General features: G+C 37.1%; 2 protein-coding genes across 2 annotated transcripts in view; both read left to right on the top strand.

Annotated features, from left to right (window-relative positions):
• The window catches only part of GRM5 (glutamate metabotropic receptor 5), a 676,146-nt gene that overhangs the window by 160,475 nt on the left and 497,433 nt on the right, over positions 1-18,238 (top strand). The gene's annotated exons all lie outside the window — the stretch shown is intronic.
• LOC103210572 (succinate--CoA ligase [ADP-forming] subunit beta, mitochondrial-like) lies at positions 5,810-7,447 on the top strand. Its single transcript, XM_007956482.2, is given in 4 exon segments — positions 5,810-5,899; positions 5,953-6,348; positions 6,532-7,275; positions 7,277-7,447. Coding segments are annotated over 4 exon segments (1,401 nt in total).

Genomic DNA, 18,238 nt, shown 5'->3' with positions numbered 1-18,238 from the left:
CTTAAGTTTGGCCTTAATTTTTAAAACTAAAAGTGTATGTAGTTTTATTTTTATATTGCTATCTTTAATAACTAACTTTTCTTTCATAAATTGTCCATGTTAATGTGCCTCAGTTTCAACCATTGATCTGTTCGAGTACTAGAAGTATTTCTTCAACTAGTATATTGTTTACATTGTCTATGCAACATTTGTTCATTAAACAAATAGTATAACTACTCTCTTTCAAAAACTGGAACATATACTAGGGTTAAAATGGAAATAAAATAGAATACATTAGTGCCCTCATAGAGCTTAGAACAATGGAAGAGACTTAATAAATAGGCAATTACAGTACAAAACAAAAACAAACAAACAAAAAACACTGCCATAGACTCAGGTCTGACTCACAGTGACCCCTCCCTGGGTTTCCAAGGCAGTATCACTATGGAAGTAGATTGCCCAATTTTCCTTCTGAGGAGTGGCTGGTGAGTTTGAACTGCCAGGCTTCCAGTTAGTAGTCAAATGCCTTAGGCACTATGCCACCAGAGCTCCTTGTATTAGAGACTCATGTAACTTACTTCAACTTTATGAGATCTTCTAGACTTTATGAAATCTTCTGTTTCCAGCCAGCTTATGGCTAACTTATCCAAGACACATAATGTTTTTCCCAATGTCAAGTGAATTTCATGAGTCTATAGAAGGACAGGATTACTAAGTTTTTATCTTTCAATGTCAGCGGTAAGAATTTATTTCTAGTCATTGGAGAATTGAATGAACTATAAGCAGAATACCATCCTTAACCAAAGCACTGAAACTGTAGACATCTGTGTCTTATGAATGACACTGGGGACTTAATTAAAGACCCCTGTACATGACTCACAGTGCTATGAAACCCACCTCATTGCCATTGAGCCAATTAGGACTTGTAATGACACTATAGGACAGAATAGAACTGGCCCCTAGAGTTCACAAGACTTTAAATCTTTATGGAAGAAGACTGCCTAATCTTTTTCCTGCAGAGAAGCTGGTGGGTTTGAACCACCAACCTTTTGGTTAGCAGCTAAATGCTTTAATTGCTGCATCACCAGTGTTCCTAGTGCTATGAATACCAACTTATTCATCAATTAGGAGCCCTGGTGGGGCAGTGGTTAAAGTACTACTGGTTACTAATCAAAGTCAGTGGTTGGAACCTATCAGCAGCTTTCTTTTTTTCTTTCTTTCTTTTTTTTTTTTTAAAGCTATTTTTCATGGTGGGTTGAGAGAGAAAGAGATCTACAGGACACCAAGAGTGCTCACATGAAGATGTGAATGGTACATCATTAACTGATGAGAAAATTACAGTAGAAAAGCAAAATTTCAGTGGAGAAAAATATGTTTTGAAATGTTATGAGAGTAATTTCCTCATCAGTTAATGATATACCATTCAAATCACCTTTGAAGATATGGTGATTTTTAGTATCAACACTGTCATTTCAAAGGGGAAATGGAAAACCTGGGTCACCAGATCTTCAAAGGTAAGATTTATTTATTTATTATTATTTTTAAAAAATAATAACAAAAACTGTTGAAAGAATAGTACAATAACAACTTATATTCCCTCACTAGATTAAGCATTTATGAAAATCTTATCATACACACCAATTTTGCCAAACCATTTGAAAATAGCCTATGGATGTCATGATATTTCATCCATAAATCCATTCCAATATTTCATGAACAATCAACTTTGGCATAGCCTCAGAAGCCTGACAATACATAAGAAAGTCAACATTAATTCATTAACATCACCAATTCACCAAAAATATCCCCAATCCACCAAACCAAAAACACTAAAACTTACTGCCACGGAGTTGATTCCGACTCATAGCAACCCCCATTGGATATCCACGGCTGTAAGTCTTTACAGAAGCAGACTGCCACATCTTTCTTCCATGGAGCGGCTTGTGGGTTTGAATCACTGAGCTTTTGGTTAGCAGCCAAATGCCTTAATCACCACACCATTAGAGCTCCTTCCAACCCACCAATAGTCTACCAAATGTCCTTTATGGCTGTGTTTCACTTGTATTGTGTTTGTATTTCTGTGTCTGTTTGTTTTTATATCTAATATCAAATAAAGATTCATATATTCACATTTGGCTCTTATTTTGCCTTGGTCTCTCTTGATTGATTTTGCCTTGGTTTTTCTCACTTTCTTTGTTTTTCATGATATTAAACCAGTCTTGACTGTCTCCTCATAAGTAAATGGAAGCCAAAAAATTTTGGCAAAAGCAAATCATTGGTGGTATTGGATGCCTGTCACAGCATCACCTCAGGAGGCACATGAAGTCAGAATGCCTCATGATTTGGTTAAGACCATCATATCTCTCCACTATAATGGCATTTTCCACTTCTTGTAATGCACCCAACATTTCACCCACTGGTTTAATAAACATGTCCAAATAAATTATCACTGTTTGATTCTATATTTAGCTTTGACATTTTTCTGTAGAGGAATTTCATTTCTCTTCTACTTCTTTCTCTCTCTTACTTTCATTCTGAGCACTCCCTTGGACCCATCCCCACTCCAAATAATTTGTACACATGGAATCTTTCTTTTTTAATTCACGTATAATATATTCCATTATGGTTCTTATTTGATGTCCAGATTGTTCCAGTGTTTTTAGTGGGATCTCCTTTAAAGTGGCTTCTGTGTCCTTTTGCCATGTCTCTGTTAGGCTTTGAGCCTTTCTTTGTTTTCTGGCACAAGTTGTTCCAGGCTCACCTTGTACTTTTATTGTCCCAGGATGGAATCAGCCATTTCTCAAACAAGCTCTGGTTCTATTAGAAAATTCTATTTAGAAACCAAGATCTGAGTTTCAGGTGTTTATTGCCTCTAATGTGTCATTGATCTTGACCCTTTCAGAGGACAGACTTAGGGGAAAAAAAATTATAAGTGTGTGTGTATCAATGTGCATGTGTGCATACCAATACCTCTCATTCAAATCTAATGCTTCTTCCTCACCTTAGCCTATTTGATATTTATAGTTCTCTTCTGCAGTGGGAAATCTTGTTCCCTCAAATATCAGTGTGATTACCTGTTTGTTTTAAATCCCACCATACGCCCCAAATAATTTCAGAATGCCATCACCAAGACTACTTCCCTAAAATCAACTAAATTCCAGATATTTTCAATTATTTTTTTAATGAATTTTATTGAAATATAATTTATGTACAGTGAAATACACAAAACTAAAGTGACATGGGTCAATGCATTTTTTTTTTTTTTTTGCAGTGTTCCCTCCTCTCCTGCCCACCCCTGGCAACCAACAAAGAAAGTTTCCCTCCTATAAACCTTTCCTTGACCCTCCACAACAATGAACTAATACTATATTTGTCCTTCTGTGATTGACTTATTTCACTCAGCATAATGTTCTCCAAGTTCATCCATATTATGCAGTGTTTTAGAGACTCTACATTATTCTTAGTGCTGCACAGCATTCTATTATGTGTATGTATCATAATTTGGACATCCAAATTGCCCAGTCTTCCTTCTGAGGAGTGACTGGTGGGTTTGAACCACCAGTCTTCTGGTTAGCAGTCAAATACCTTAGGCATTAAGCCACCAGAGCTGCTACCAGCCATCTAAGATACAAAATTAATCTCTCCTCCTCTGGAACAAAGAATAATGAAGAAAATCAAAGATGTATGGAAACAATTAGTCCAAAGGACTGGTGGACCATGCCACCCTCACCCTACATAATCCTGAAACCAGAAGAACTAGATGGTGCCCAGGTACCACTGTCAACCACTTGGGAAGGAATCAGAGTAGGAAATTCTAGGTAGAGTGGGAGAAAAATGTGGCACAAAACTCAAAGTAAAAAAAAAAATAGAAAACATAAAACTAGGCTTATGGTCTGATTGAAACTGGTAAAACTCCCAACACTATGGCTGCTAGTTACCTTTCAGACCTGGAACTGAACTCACTTCATGGCTTCCAGCCAAACACTAGACAGGTATGTTAGGTAAATGATTACATCAAGTAGGCACACTCCCTAGAACAGTCAACCATGGAAGATCAGAGGGGCAGTATTTACACAGAGAGATAGTTCAGAAACAGGATTGCATAGGAAAGAGGACACAGAGAAATGGTAAACACAGGAAGTGGGAAGAGAGCTTTGCATTATGAAGACTGGAATAAATGTCATGAAACAAAATGTGTATGAGCTGTTTTATGGAAAATTAATTTGCTCTGTAAACTTTCACACAAATCACAATTATAAACAAACAAACAACAGTAACAACAACAACAATGAAAAACTCCTCACAACTGAATTCTATATAAAAAGATGAGGTCAGGCCTGGACTCTTTGTTATCCTTAGTCCTACCAAAAAGTCCCCCAAGCAAACAGAGTTTAAGGGAAAAAAAAAAAAATGCAGTTGTCTCTGGAGGCTGAAATGCTTTTAAAAAGTCTTCCAAAAAGATATGAACCTACATCATTGTAGGATCATAGTGTGTGGTATGATTTCAGATCAAGAAAAAATGGGCTGCTTTGATTATATTACAAATTGAAACTAAAATGTAGAGGAGAAAAAATATTAAAACTTGTTTATTTTATAGTGTTGTGGAATCTGTCAGCTAAAGGTTAGTTAACTAATAGTGCCTATTCTGATGCATGGAAACAAGTTTTTTTTTTTTTTTTTTTTTTTAAGTTTGTGTTGAGAAGGCCCAAGGTCAAAACTGTACCACTCAAGTCTGAAAGAAATTACCAAGCCTCATGATATTGGACCAACAGAACACATGAAAATAAGACCATCTGTAAAATGACTGCTTCCATTGCTCCATTTTCAACTTTTCATATAATGTACTTTGCTCTTTCCACCAAAGCCACTCTGACCTATTTACAGTTCCTTGCATACACGCTGCTGGTTCTCATGTCTGTGCTTTAGAGCTGGCTCCTATTTCAACTACAAAGCTACTATTTTGAATACAAGGACTATTTATTTTAGACATCAGATACTACTTTCAGAAACTTTTCTTTCCTATTTATCAACATTGGTTTATTCATTGTCTACTATATGTCAGACAAGCCCATATTATATAACCAACCATTCACATAGGGATGTAACTAATTAATCTGATTTCTTGGTTGGTTATCTGCTCAGCTCTATAAAGATAGGTACAGAAGACTTAGCATAATGCCTAACATATGAGGGAGTATTCAATAAATTCTGTAAAAAGGCTGAGTAAAAATTACCACAGCAGAATGTTCATGATTTCTTCCCCTACAGCCTGCATATGAAGACAAAACACAGACACAAAAAAATTAAAAACGACACTTAAAAGTTCTTAGAATAAACAAATCTGCCCTGGAATAAGTGCAGCCACAATGCTCCTTAGAAGCAAGGATGGTCAGACTTTGTCTCATGTACTTTGGTCTTGTTTTCAGAAGAGACCGGTCCCTGGAGAAGGGTATCATGCTTGGTAAAGTAGAGGGTCAGCGACAAAGGAGAAGACGTTCAATGAGATGGATTGACAGAGTGGCTGCAACAATGGGCTCAAGCATAACAAGGATTGTGAGATGGCACAGAACTGGGCAGTGTTTCACTCTGTTGTATGTAGTGTCACTATTAGAGCAAACTCGATGGCACCTAACAGCACCAACAAAAAGTTTCTAGATTCAAATGTCCATTTTTTCATTTTTTCTCATTTTTCCTAGTGCTACCCCATGAGCCATAAAGGATGTGATTGGTACATTTTGTTTGTTTGGGCTTCATACTAAAACAACGTGGGCAAAACTTAGTTATTCGGGAGCTTGCGCGCAGCGCGGAGGGAATGGGGTCGGACTCAGAAATGGTGGCCCGCATGTTCTACACCCGGCAGTTGGCTGCCTCTGCCCTGAGAAGCCACGGGTCCCAGGCGGCGCTACGGCCCGCCGCCCAGGTATTATGATCCAGCCTGCTCCCTCCTCGAGAATCGGCAGGAGAAAGGGCTAGGCTCTGGGAAGTCCTGGATTGTTTAACAACCATGGGCTCCAAGTACAGCAGCAGCAGCAAAGGAGTCTTGCACTACATGAATACCTGAGCATGGAATTGTTGCAGGAAGCTGGTATCGCCGTTCCCAAAGGACAAGTGGCAAAATCACCAGACGAAGCTTTTGCAATTGCCAAAAAATTACGTTCAAAAGATGTTGTGATAAAAGCTCAGGTTTTAGCCAGTGGTCGAGGAAAAGGGACATTTGAACGTGGCCTCAAAGGAGGAGTGAAGATAGTTTTCTCTTCAGAAGGAGCTAAAGCTGTTTCCTCACAAATGATTGGGGAAAAGTTGTTTACCAAGCAAACTGGAAAAAAGGGCAGAATATGCAATCAAGTATTGGTCTGTGAAGAAGCTCTGGTAGCATAGTGGCTAAGACACTTGCCTGCTAACCAGAAGGCTGGCGGTTCAAACCCACCCGCCACTCCTCGGAAGGAAGGTTGGGCAATCTACTTCCGTAGTGATACTGCCTCGGAAACCCAAGGAGGGGTCGCTATGAGTCGGGGCCTACTCGACAGCACATAACAACAATTGGTCTGTGAGCGCAGATATCCCAGGAAAGAATAATACTTTGCAATAACAATGGAAAAGTCATTTCAAGGTTTTGTGTTAATAGGAAGTTCTCAAGGTGGTGTCAACATTGAGGATGTCGCTGCTGAGACTCCTGAAGCCATATTTAAAGAATCTATTGATATATTAGAAGGCATCAAAAAAGAACAAGCTGTCAGACTTGCACAGAAGATGGGATTTCTACATAACATTATGGATTCTGCAGCAGAGAACATGGTCGAGCTCTACAAACTTTTTCTGAAATATGATGCAACCATGGTAGAAATAAATCCAATGGTAGAAGATTCAGATGGAGCTGTGCTGTGTATGGATGCAAAGATCAATTTTGATAGTAATTTGGCCTATCACCAGAAGAAAATCTTTGACCTACAGGACTGGACCCAGGAAGATGAAAGGGACAAAGCTGCAACTCAAGCAAATCTCATCTACATTGGTCTGGTTGGAAATATTGGCTGTCTAGTAAATGGTGCTGGTCTGGCTATGGCCACAATGGATATAATAAAACTTCACAGAGGGACTTCAGCCAACTTTCTTGATGTCGGTGGTGGTGCCACTGTCCATCAAGTAACAGAAGCATTTAAGCTTATCACTTCAGATAAGAAGGTACAGGCTATTCTGGTCAACATTTTTGGAGGAATCATGCGATGTGATGTTATTGCACAGGGTATAGTCATGGCAGTCAAAGATTTGGAAATTAAAATACCTATTGTGGTACGGGTTACAAGGTACATGTGTTGATGATGCTAAGGCCCTAATAGCAGACAATGGACTGACAATTCTTGCTTGTGATGATTTGGATGAAGCTGCTAAAATGGTTGTAAAGCTCTCTGAAAGAGTGACTTTAGCTGAGCAAGCCCAGGTGGAGGTGAAATTTCAGTTGCCACTCTGATCTGACACCCAGTGGATGGCTGAGGGTGTTACATGTGCTATAAGCATTGAAAATACTGTCTTCTGTATTATTGTCCCCCCCCCTTTATTTTTTTAGTGCTTAGAAGTTATAATTGCCATATGGGCATACACACTTTTATGAACATTTTGTCTCCATTTTATTCTACTGTTCAGAATGAGCTGTTTGTATAGTGTGTATGATGCAGTAAATATAGTTTGGTTTGTTACAACCTTCTTTTCTGCTTCTACAGAATGCCACTTGTGATATGCCTGTGTATTAATGTTGGATATAAAGTTCTTCATAGATAAGAGTCCTATGAATAAAATAAATATGAAGATACAGTTTTATTCTTTAGTCTTAGAAATATATCTAATAACTAGCTTCTTTAGTAAAGCACTGTATTAAAATAATGTTTTATATAAGAAGTGGTTATCTTCAACACCAAATACAAATTAATTATATCAATCATTATTTATGAACAGTTTTCAAACACTCCACAGAATATTCTAAGTATTTCAGTGAAATAACTTGTTAATTATTTGAACATTGTTTTAATCACTGCAAAGCATTGATAACTGCAAGTCGCCATGATTCTGTGGTATTATTATGAAGCATTTATAGGTTTGTATCAAATAAAGGCATATTTACTAAGGACTAAGCAGACAAAATTAAGAATGTCAATATAAGTTAATAAAAATCTTCAAAATGTGAAAAAACCCAAAAACTTAGTTATTTGATTTAAAAAGAAATTGCTTTTGCATTGTGAAAATATTATTTAAAGTAGGTACACCTGGCCCCAAAGTTCTGATTATTAAAAGAAAATCAAAACAAAATTGAATAAAATATACAGATCTTTAGCTGTGGCATTTGGGGAATGAAATGTGAATATATATTGTGGTGATCTCAAGGGAATAGAAATTATTTCAGATGTGCCAGAATAAAAAGGAATTCTTGAGTCATCCACAGATGAATTAGTCATATACTAAAAATACAGAATATGCGAGGAAAATTATTGCCGAAGAGAAAAAATAGAGTAATGGTTAATTTAAAATAACTGCAATCAAGAACTTTTTAGGCAAATATCACAAGTGCAGCAACCACGGAGAAAACTGAGTTATGGAGATAAAAGAGAATATAGAATAGAATCCACCCTGGAACTTGCTCATGGCGATGCTTTATTTTCAACTTGCAAAGCTAATATGATTAGAAAATCTAAAATAACTTTGAATGTCATAAATTTGATGCCAAGACACAGACGTAAAAATATAACCACATTTTAATGTGCAATCAAATGCATTCAAGTGATTTACCTGACTTTGCTTCAACCATGTTATGGTGCAGGTGGAATCAGAAAACAGTAAATAAACACAGTGTTTTCTACAGAGGTGATTGGAAGTCAGAAAGACTGGGTTTGGTTCTACCTGTTACTGAATGTAATTGGACATATTACTTGATTTATCTGAGGCATAATTTCTTATTTCGAAAAGAGGGAATAATAGTAATTACCTCACATGATTATTATATGGATTAAATTTAAAAATGTGTGCACTAATATGTATTAGGAGCTCTGGTAGCATAGTGCCTAAGGCACTTGACTGCTAACCAGAAGGCTGGCGGTTCAAACCCACCAGCCACTCCTCGAAAGAAAGGTTGGTCGACCTACTTCCATAGTGATACTGCCTCAGAAACCCAAGGAGGGGTCGATATGAGTCAGGGCCAACATGACGTCACATAACAACAACAACAATATGTATTAGGATAATGCTTGACACATATTCTCCAAAATGATTTATTTCTTGTTATTCAAAATTAGGCTTTTTCTCCTACCATAGCAGAGTGTGACTCTGAAAACCATCTCTTGTAGTGTTGTACTTCTACCCTACAGTAAACCCGATATTCAAACACAAGCTACACCCACTGCTGTCAAGTATGAGTGAGACTTGGATACCAGATGATTCGACTTGCTTTAAAATGTGTCTGACACACGAGAATATATAAGTGTGAGGGCCTGGAGTTTTTCTTGAAAGTATGAGGATTTTGTTGTGCACAATTGGTTCAGAAACTCTTTTTTCCCACTTGTAGTTACTGAGAGTATATTTTAATCATTTGGTATTCAAGACGTGAATGCTGACTAAGAGAAGCGTCACTATAATGACTTTCATTTGGTTCATGCATCACACTACAATGTAAGGAGATATACAGATTCATATCAGAGAGAAAGAAGGCTGTGTTGTCATTTTTTATTTAGAAAATGAGAAGTTTATCAGTTGGATTTCAAAGGCATGTGAATAAAGAAAGGAGAGAACTACTTAGAAAAACAAGTGCAAATATTGCCTTTATCAGATACCCAAACTGCTTTCAGGTTTTCTTTTTTCTACTCAAACAATATCATTAATAATATTACTTACTGTTTAATTTTAAGCATCTTGAAAGCAAGCATATAAGAAAGCATGAGAACATCCCCACATATTAAGGTCAAAGTCACTTTGGTCCCTCTGTGCTCAAGTTTGGTACCCATCATTTCCTAGAGGTCCCAGACACAAATGAACTTTTCTCCAGATCACTTTGAGTACTGATGTGTTTTATCACGTTTACCAATGTCATTCATTTATTTCTTTCTATAATAAATTGTAGTTTATAGCAGGGCCATTTTGGAATTTCACTTTTTATAACAATCTTCCTGCTTCTAACTACCCTTCTCCCACTCCCTATACCTTAATACCTGGAACAGAAAAACCAAACCAAAGCCATTGCTATCAAGTGGATTCTGACTCATGATGACCCTATGTATGTCAGGGTAGAATTGCACTCCACAGGATTTTCAATGAGCTATGATCTTTGGAAAATAGATTGCCAAGCCTATCTTAGGATGTGCTTCTGGATAGATTCAAACTGCCAACCTTCCGGTTAGCTTAATTGCTTGCATCATTTGTGGACTCTAGAACAGTAAAATACACTGTTAATTCTCAAAAATGCTTAATGTTTAATATGTTATGTCTTGGTTGCTCCCCTCACTCAATGGTAGGTTTCAATTTTAATAGTCCATTTGGTTCAAATAAAGCAAATTGACCAAGTTAAGTGATTGTGTTTCCTTAGATGGATGCCCTTATATCTTGCTGTTTACAGATATATCAATTAATGGTATTTTTGTTACCACTTATATTGATGGTTCAAAATTAGCAGGTAAAAATATTACAATTAGGGATTTTTACCTGTAGCTTTTATATCCATAAGTTGAAAATTCATATTTACATTCTTTATATAAAATAATTGTTCTTACCGTGTGTTTTGTCTAGTTTTATTGGCTTTCTTTGGTAGTACATTAAATGTCACTTTTTTCACATTGTTTTTCAAGTTTTCACAGCTTTTTTCTTCCACTCACATGGTAGTAAACAGAAGGAAGTGTGAGGAATGAGAACGAGAATGGGCTGGAGGACTCAGATATGTCTTGCTGTTACTAACCTTTAATAGTTAAGCCTCTGTTTCCTTTAACAAGTATGCTTACTTGTTAAGTTTTGACTTAGGCTTAAAAACAAGGTCTCCTGTCACTGCCATTGAGTTGATGTGACTCATAGCAACCCCTCCTTAGGTTTCCAAGGCTGTATCTCTACAGAAATAGATTGCCTAACGCTTCCAAGAGGTGGCTGGGTTGAACCGCCAGCCTTCTGGTTAACAGTCAAATGTTTTAGGCATTATGCCACCAGAGCTCCCTGTCTAATATTAATGTTGTTGTTATTGTTATTTGCCCTCAAATTGGACCCGACTCATAGCGACCCCTCCTTGGGTTTCTGAGGCAGTATCACTACAGAAGTAGATTGCCCAATCTTCCTTCTGAGGAGTGGCTGGTGGGTTTGTTGAATGCTTGCCAATTCTAGGCACCTAGTTAAGAACTTGACATATATTAGTTTTAATCTTTATGTTTAACTTGCAAGGAGAGTTTTAGTCAGATGAGAAACCTCAATCTCAGGGAGTTTAAATAACTTGATCAAGTAACATACCTGTTAAACATCTGAGATTAAATTTGAACACAGATATTTCACATTATTTTTCCCCAGGTGCCTCTAGTCTTCATACTTAACTCCATTAAAAATGAGTAGTTTCTCCTGATTTTCAGTAATCAGATAAAGGAAATTTGGGATTTACTTTGTAGAAAACATATAACAAAACCCCCACAAAAATGTAATCTTTATGTCATCTAAATATTGCCAAAAGGGACTAGGATTACTTCAGCTTACACTTCATTTTATGTTTAATTATGATCTTCCACAAATATATAGGAAAAGATATTATACTAATCTGCCAATCCTCTTTTAAGAAATCTTAGAATTTAAAAACATTTTTAAAAGAGTATGTTGTTGTTGTGTTGTTATGTGCTGTTGAGTCGCACATGACTCATAGTGACTCCTCCTTGGGTTTCCGAGGTGGTATCACTACAGAAGTAGATTGCCCAACCTTCCTTCTGAGGAGTGGCTGGTGGTTTTGAACTGCCAGCCTTCTGGTTATCAATCAAGTGTCTTAGGCACTATGCTACCAGAGCTCCTAAGAAAAAAAAAATCATAGTTAACAGAAAATAATATATAAAAACATACATAAAGTGTGTAATTTATGCATTACAGTTATTCAGTCTGTAAAATTTCTGTTCCCTTGGATGTTTGACAAGAGTATCTCCCTTTTCACTTGTATAAAGAGTGAGGCTGGTCCACTCAATTTGTGCAAGGCTGCTCTTTGCTCTTACTGAAAAAACATCTGTCTGTGTATTACACCACGGGTAATGGGAGAATTTGCCCTCTTTATTCACTTGGAAGGAGCTCTGGTAGCATAGCACCTCAGGCACTTGACTGCTAACCTGAAGGCTGGTAGTTCAAACCCACCAGCCACTCCTTGGAAGGAAGATTGGGCAATCTACTTCCCTAGTGACACTGCCTTGGAAACCCAGGGAGGGGTCACTATGAGACGGGTCCGACTCCATGGCACATAACAACAACAACAATTCACTTGGATGCAAAAAGCCTGGGTAACTCATTGGGTAAGCAATTGACTGCTAACTGAAAATTTGGTGGTTCAGACCCACTCAGCTGCTCTGTGGAAGAAAGACCTAGTGATCTGCTTACTACATAGAGCCAGGAAAACCTTGTGGTACAGCTCTGTTCTGTCACATGAACTCACTATAAGTTGGAATTGACTTGACAACACCTAAAAACAACTTTTATTCATAGTCACTAACATGCCAACTTTGGAGCTAGAGATGCACAATTACTAATTGCTGTTCTGTCATTTCATGTAACTTTCTCAGCCTCATTCCCTTATTTGCAAAATGAGAAGCCATTGCAAGGATTGGAAGTCTGATACATAAATACATTTGTTATTTCTTATCAGCATCCATGACATCTTTCTCTCTCAATTATTTCATTAACCCTTTGCCATTTTCTCCATATTTTTATCTTGAGCTCTCTCTAAGCTGAAAATTGAAAGCCAACAGTTCCTTTGGAAAGGAACAGACCAAAAAAAAAACAACCTCACTGCCATCGAGTTGGATCTGACTCCTCGCGACCCCTCCTTGGATTTCTGAGACCATATCACAAGGAAGTAGATTGCCCATTCTTCCTTCTGAGGAGTGGCTGGTGGGTTTGAACCACTAGCTTTCCGGTTAGCAGTCAAATGCCTTAGGCACTATGCCATCAGAGAAACATAATCCAATCAGAGTCTCAATCCCAACTAGGTTGGGAATTTGGCAAAGTCACCTAACCTATGTCCCCATTTTATCTTCTATCATGTTGGGATACTAACATGAAAAACATCTACTATCATGTTGAGATACTAACATGAAAAGCAGCTACTCACAGGCTTGTAACGCTCATGTGAGAATTAAATGAAATTGTGAATGCACAGCACTACCTAGCACAGTGTTTGGCACTTACAGGTTTGACATAGGCAGTCAACAGATGTTAATCTGCCCTTCTTTTTTCCTTTACCAGATCTTTAAATTGAAGAATTTGGCCTATCATCCTGCCTACTCACGGCTTATTTCTTTAGTCCATTGTTCAGTCTTAACTTTCAACTCTTTTTAAAGGAAAAACATTAAATTGGAACCCTGCCACTGACATATATATAATTTTTGTTATAATATTATATAAAATTTAACAGCATTATATTGTGAATTAGGTACTAATATTTATAATGGCAATTCAATTATAAAATCAAAGCAAGTTTTCAAATGAAAGTTAAATTCAATAAAATTCAAATTAAATCATTTATAAATATGATCCGCGATGTTATTTTTCTGAAATTAAATCCTGGTGCTCGACATGAGGACAGTATTGCATATGCTCTTGTAGTCAGCATGCTGAGAACTCAAGTCTCCTTTCATTTTTTTTTCCTACTTGAATTATTCAAGTTCTTCATTTTTCTTTTGGGTGCTGGTATGACCTTAACCTTCACACTATATAAATACGTCACTTCTATATTAAACTCACCCCTTTTTGTTTTGTTTTTCCCTTCAAAACACATGAACACTGAAATGTTCAGGCACTGAAATGTTCAGTAATATTGGTCATTACTTATCATTCACAACTTTCTTGGAATATCTATTAAATCAATTTACAAAGTTGGATTAACTTCTATATTTAAGTAGATTGACATATCTTTGGGCTTGAGAAACAACAATAAAGTTTGGAGTGATGACAGTTTCATTTCTGACTAACAACTTTCTGTAGTTCATTTGGAGAAGCACACTTGTTATTTTTTCCATTAGTGTTTGATTCAGAAAACATGTAGTGACCAATCTTCAATGAATGCTTTCAAATACTTTAGTATTTTCTTAGGCACAGTATTATCACCACTCTTTGGAAATTTTTAATAAACACATATGCAAGATGAAGCTTGGTGTACTTATGGATTCATGAACTCTCTCACAACTATTCTTTGGTGCTGCAATTGATTGAAGCCCTCAAGTGTAGAAACATTGGTAGAACTAACTTATCATTCTCATTTCATAGATGAGGTAACTATAGCCCAGAGGACAAATAATTTGTTCAAAGTTATGTATCTTGTGAACATGCTAATTAGAATCCAGAATTGCTAATTATTGGTCCCACACTCTTTTCTCCAAACTATACTTTTATATCTTTTTGGTCATGAAGCCTTTGAGAATCTGACCTACTGTTATCCCAGGAAAAAAAAAAAAAAAATGCATGTGTGCACATCCATGCAAAATGCTGCACACGATCCTAAGAGATTAGCTATCAGAGCATACACGTGGCTCTGGTTAATAATGCCTCAACAATGTCACTTTAGTTTCTATGTTAATAGATAGTTGTCTGGGACAAGAAGCCAGGGTGAGCTTATAGACCTTGTTTCTGAAATCCCTGTATTTGAGAGAAAATTAATGATCCATTATTTTTAAGTGTATTTTCCCTTCCATTTGAATATGAATCATTTGAATGATATAATGTGATTGATTACAGGCTTCATTTGGGCTATAAATGATGTCATTTGAGAAATTTTTAGGAAATCTAAGTCTCACTCTTATTTAGTTAAAATTAATCAAACACAAAGAAAACAGAGTAAATAGAGAAATCCTTCCTGCCTCTACTGGTGGCTCACCTTTGTGCTATTTTTCTATAGTAATGCCAACATTTAGCTAGAGAGAGAAAGGAGAAGCTAATAATGTAACTCATACATATTGAGGAGCATTATCTTCCTCCAGAGAAGGTGCCTAACAATTTTGAGTGGATTCTGGTTGCCAGGAGACAAAGTTTAGCACATTTAAATTGAGTTCAATGGGCTGACAAATGCTAAGTTTATGATAAAATACTAAATCTTTTATTGCTGAAAAATGTCTATTTAAAATACTTAGGTCTTTTAAATTTTATTATTCTGCTTAAATAATGACAAATACATGCAGCTTTTGAATCAAGGGGTCTTTTTTTTTTTTTGAAATATTATAAATTCTAAATAATGAGAATTCTCTCAGACAGTCCGAACAATCTTACACTCTAGAAGGTATTCTTTCTGCCAATGGCTCCAGTATTCAACACAGGGGTATTTGGTTATGTGCAAATAAAAGCAGGAGAACTGGGGAGGGCCAGGAAAAGAGGGAACCTTCTGAACTCCTGTACTGACATCCTTTCTGTTGGTGCACCTTCGGCCCTGGTGTATTCAGCTAAATTCATCTACACAACGGTACCAGTAAGAGGGCTTTCTGTTTTTCAGGACATTCTGAGACCAACAGTTTTCTTAAAGAAAATGGAAAAGAGATAGGTCATAGCGTTTTAGAGTAAATAGCTTAAATATGTCAATCTGTCCGGGAAGAAGTAGCAGCCAGAATGCTCCTTGGAAGTGAGAATGGCCAGACTTCATCTCACCTACTTTAGTCATATTGTCAGCAGGGACCAATCTCTGGTGAAGGTTGTCATGCTTGGTAAAGTGGAGAGTCAACAAAAAAGGGGAAGAGGACCCCAACCAGATGGACTGACACAGTGGCTGCAAAGATGGGCTCAGGTATAGCAAGGATCATGAGGCTGGCACAGGACCAGGCAGTGTTTCGTTCTGTTGTACATAAGGTCACTATGAGTTGGAGATGACGCGATGGTACATAACAACAACAGCACCCTCATGGGTCTTAATTTCAGTGGATCCTTTAAGGAGAGGATTGCCCTATGATCTAGGAGCTTACATGTAAATGGAATTTACGAAAGAATCTTGCAAATGGTAAGAAGAAAAGATTGCAAGACTGATTCAGGACATTTCAAGGCAAATATAAAACATATTCTGAAATAAAATCAAGGTGAGATAAGTAATCAAATCTAGCTCCCAATGAACCCAAAATTGGGATACTAAATTGACAAAGTAATCTCTAATCAAGTACAAAAGTATATGTTGAGTGATAAAGACTAAGAGAGAAGAAAGTTCATTTTTTTTTTTAAATGTAAACACCATCAATATATTAGCTTAATGCCTGAATGGTATATGTGGCTATTATATCAAAACAATAATAAGCATTCACTTTATCCATGAAATAATCATTGGAATTGCAAGGAATACTTTTCACAGCTTCCACTGTGGAAGAGAAAATATAATTGCATTTCACAATGACATTCAAATGGTATTCATGGGATGATTCAATTTGGATTAAACATAGATTTAAGTTTTTCATAATCTTAAATATCTAGTAGGTGTAATACTTGCTTCCCAACCAATATCTGCAGAGGTTACCTTTAAGATTTGATTTGCCATGAAGTGTAATTTTGCGGAGGTTTTGACCACATTTGGACCAGGAACCTAGTGGAGATGTGTCAGCCCATTTTATTGGCTAAACCATCCAGCTTGTTGCAATTAGTGTTTTAGCCTCAGTTGCAGGCAGTGATCTTAAATTCTTTAAGAAGTGGAGTTTCAATATTTAAAGGAGGTTGAGGGAGGGGAAGTAGGTGGTAGTTGAGGAAGAAGAAACTAGCAGCAAGGATGGACTTCGTAGACTTTGTATGCAAGGTATGGCTCCTTTATCTTTGTTACAGAAAAGGGTATTATTTTTGTTTTCCTTAATAAAATGAATGGCTGTTCCAGAATGAGAGAGAAGAAAGTTCGAAAAAAGCCCTAATGGATACAGAAAGTTAAAAGTTTCACAGAAAAGGAAGTTTATTTGTTGTTGCCATTGCTGATGAAGATTTGATGATTTTATTTATAAAATTTTATAGAGAAGTTAGTGTCAGATATCATTGTGATGCAAAACTAGAGTGTGGTTTTCTTTCAGTTAAAAATGAACTTCTTGGATATTCAGTCTGCTTTTAATAAAAGGTTATAAAAAGTTAAATACACACACACACACACACACACACAGGAGCTCTGGTGATATAGTGCCTAAGACATTTTGACTGCTAACCAGAAGGCTGGCAGTTCAAACCCACCAGCCACTCCTCGGAGTGAAGGTGAGGCAATCTATTCCGTAGTGATACTGCCTTGGAAACCCAAGGAGAGGTCACTATGAGTGGGATCCGACTCAATGGCAGTGGGTTTGGTTTTTGGTTTTTATATCTATCTATCTATCTATCTATCTATCTATCTATCTATCTATCTATCTATCTATATCCTGGGGAATTGGCCAGAATTCTGGCAACCGAGATCTGGTTTCAAATACAGGCTTTGCTGATGACTCTCCATGTGACTTATCTGTAAGATTAAAAAACAATATATAGCTAACAATTCAGGAGAAGTAAATGAGAAAATTTGTAGGAAGTACTTAATGTAGTGTTGTGCACACAATTGCTGTTCAGTGGCTGGTCGTTCTGCTTATAGAATTCTGATCTCATGTTATTAGTCCTATGTTCCTACTAGTGCATGAAGCTGCCTGCAGGTGTGGTATATCACCTAGAAAGAGGAAGGATTTCATGGGCAGGCAGACAAGGTGACACACCATGCTTTCTGGTTTCTAGATGCATATTTAAATCTATGCAGTGCCTTACACGTGGCTCTGTCAGTAATTATCTCTCTTTTGAGATTTAGACAGGGAACCCATGAAGTGTACAGTATGTGTACAGGATAATGCGGGTGTCATATGTCTGATTTACTGAGAGATGATTATAGGATGGTGTGGTAGTTAAGGCTGTGTGTCAACTTGGCTGGGCCTGGTAGAGTGACTGGCCAGCTGGATGTAGTTATTCCCCATGGTGAGACTGGCAATCAATTCCATGGTGGAATCTACTGGAGCAGCTGAGTAGCTGCTTTAGAGAGGTGTTCTGCTTTCAGTATATAAGAAGCAGCTTTGAGGATTGTCTCTGGCTTTTTGATGTGGTTGAA

This window comes from Orycteropus afer, unplaced genomic scaffold, assembly GCF_000298275.1.
Source record: "Orycteropus afer afer isolate SDZICR_OR568_19922 unplaced genomic scaffold, OryAfe1.0 scaffold00626, whole genome shotgun sequence".
In the NCBI taxonomy this organism is placed as follows: Eukaryota; Metazoa; Chordata; class Mammalia; order Tubulidentata; family Orycteropodidae; genus Orycteropus; species Orycteropus afer.
This window is presented reverse-complemented; position numbering and strand designations above follow the sequence as displayed.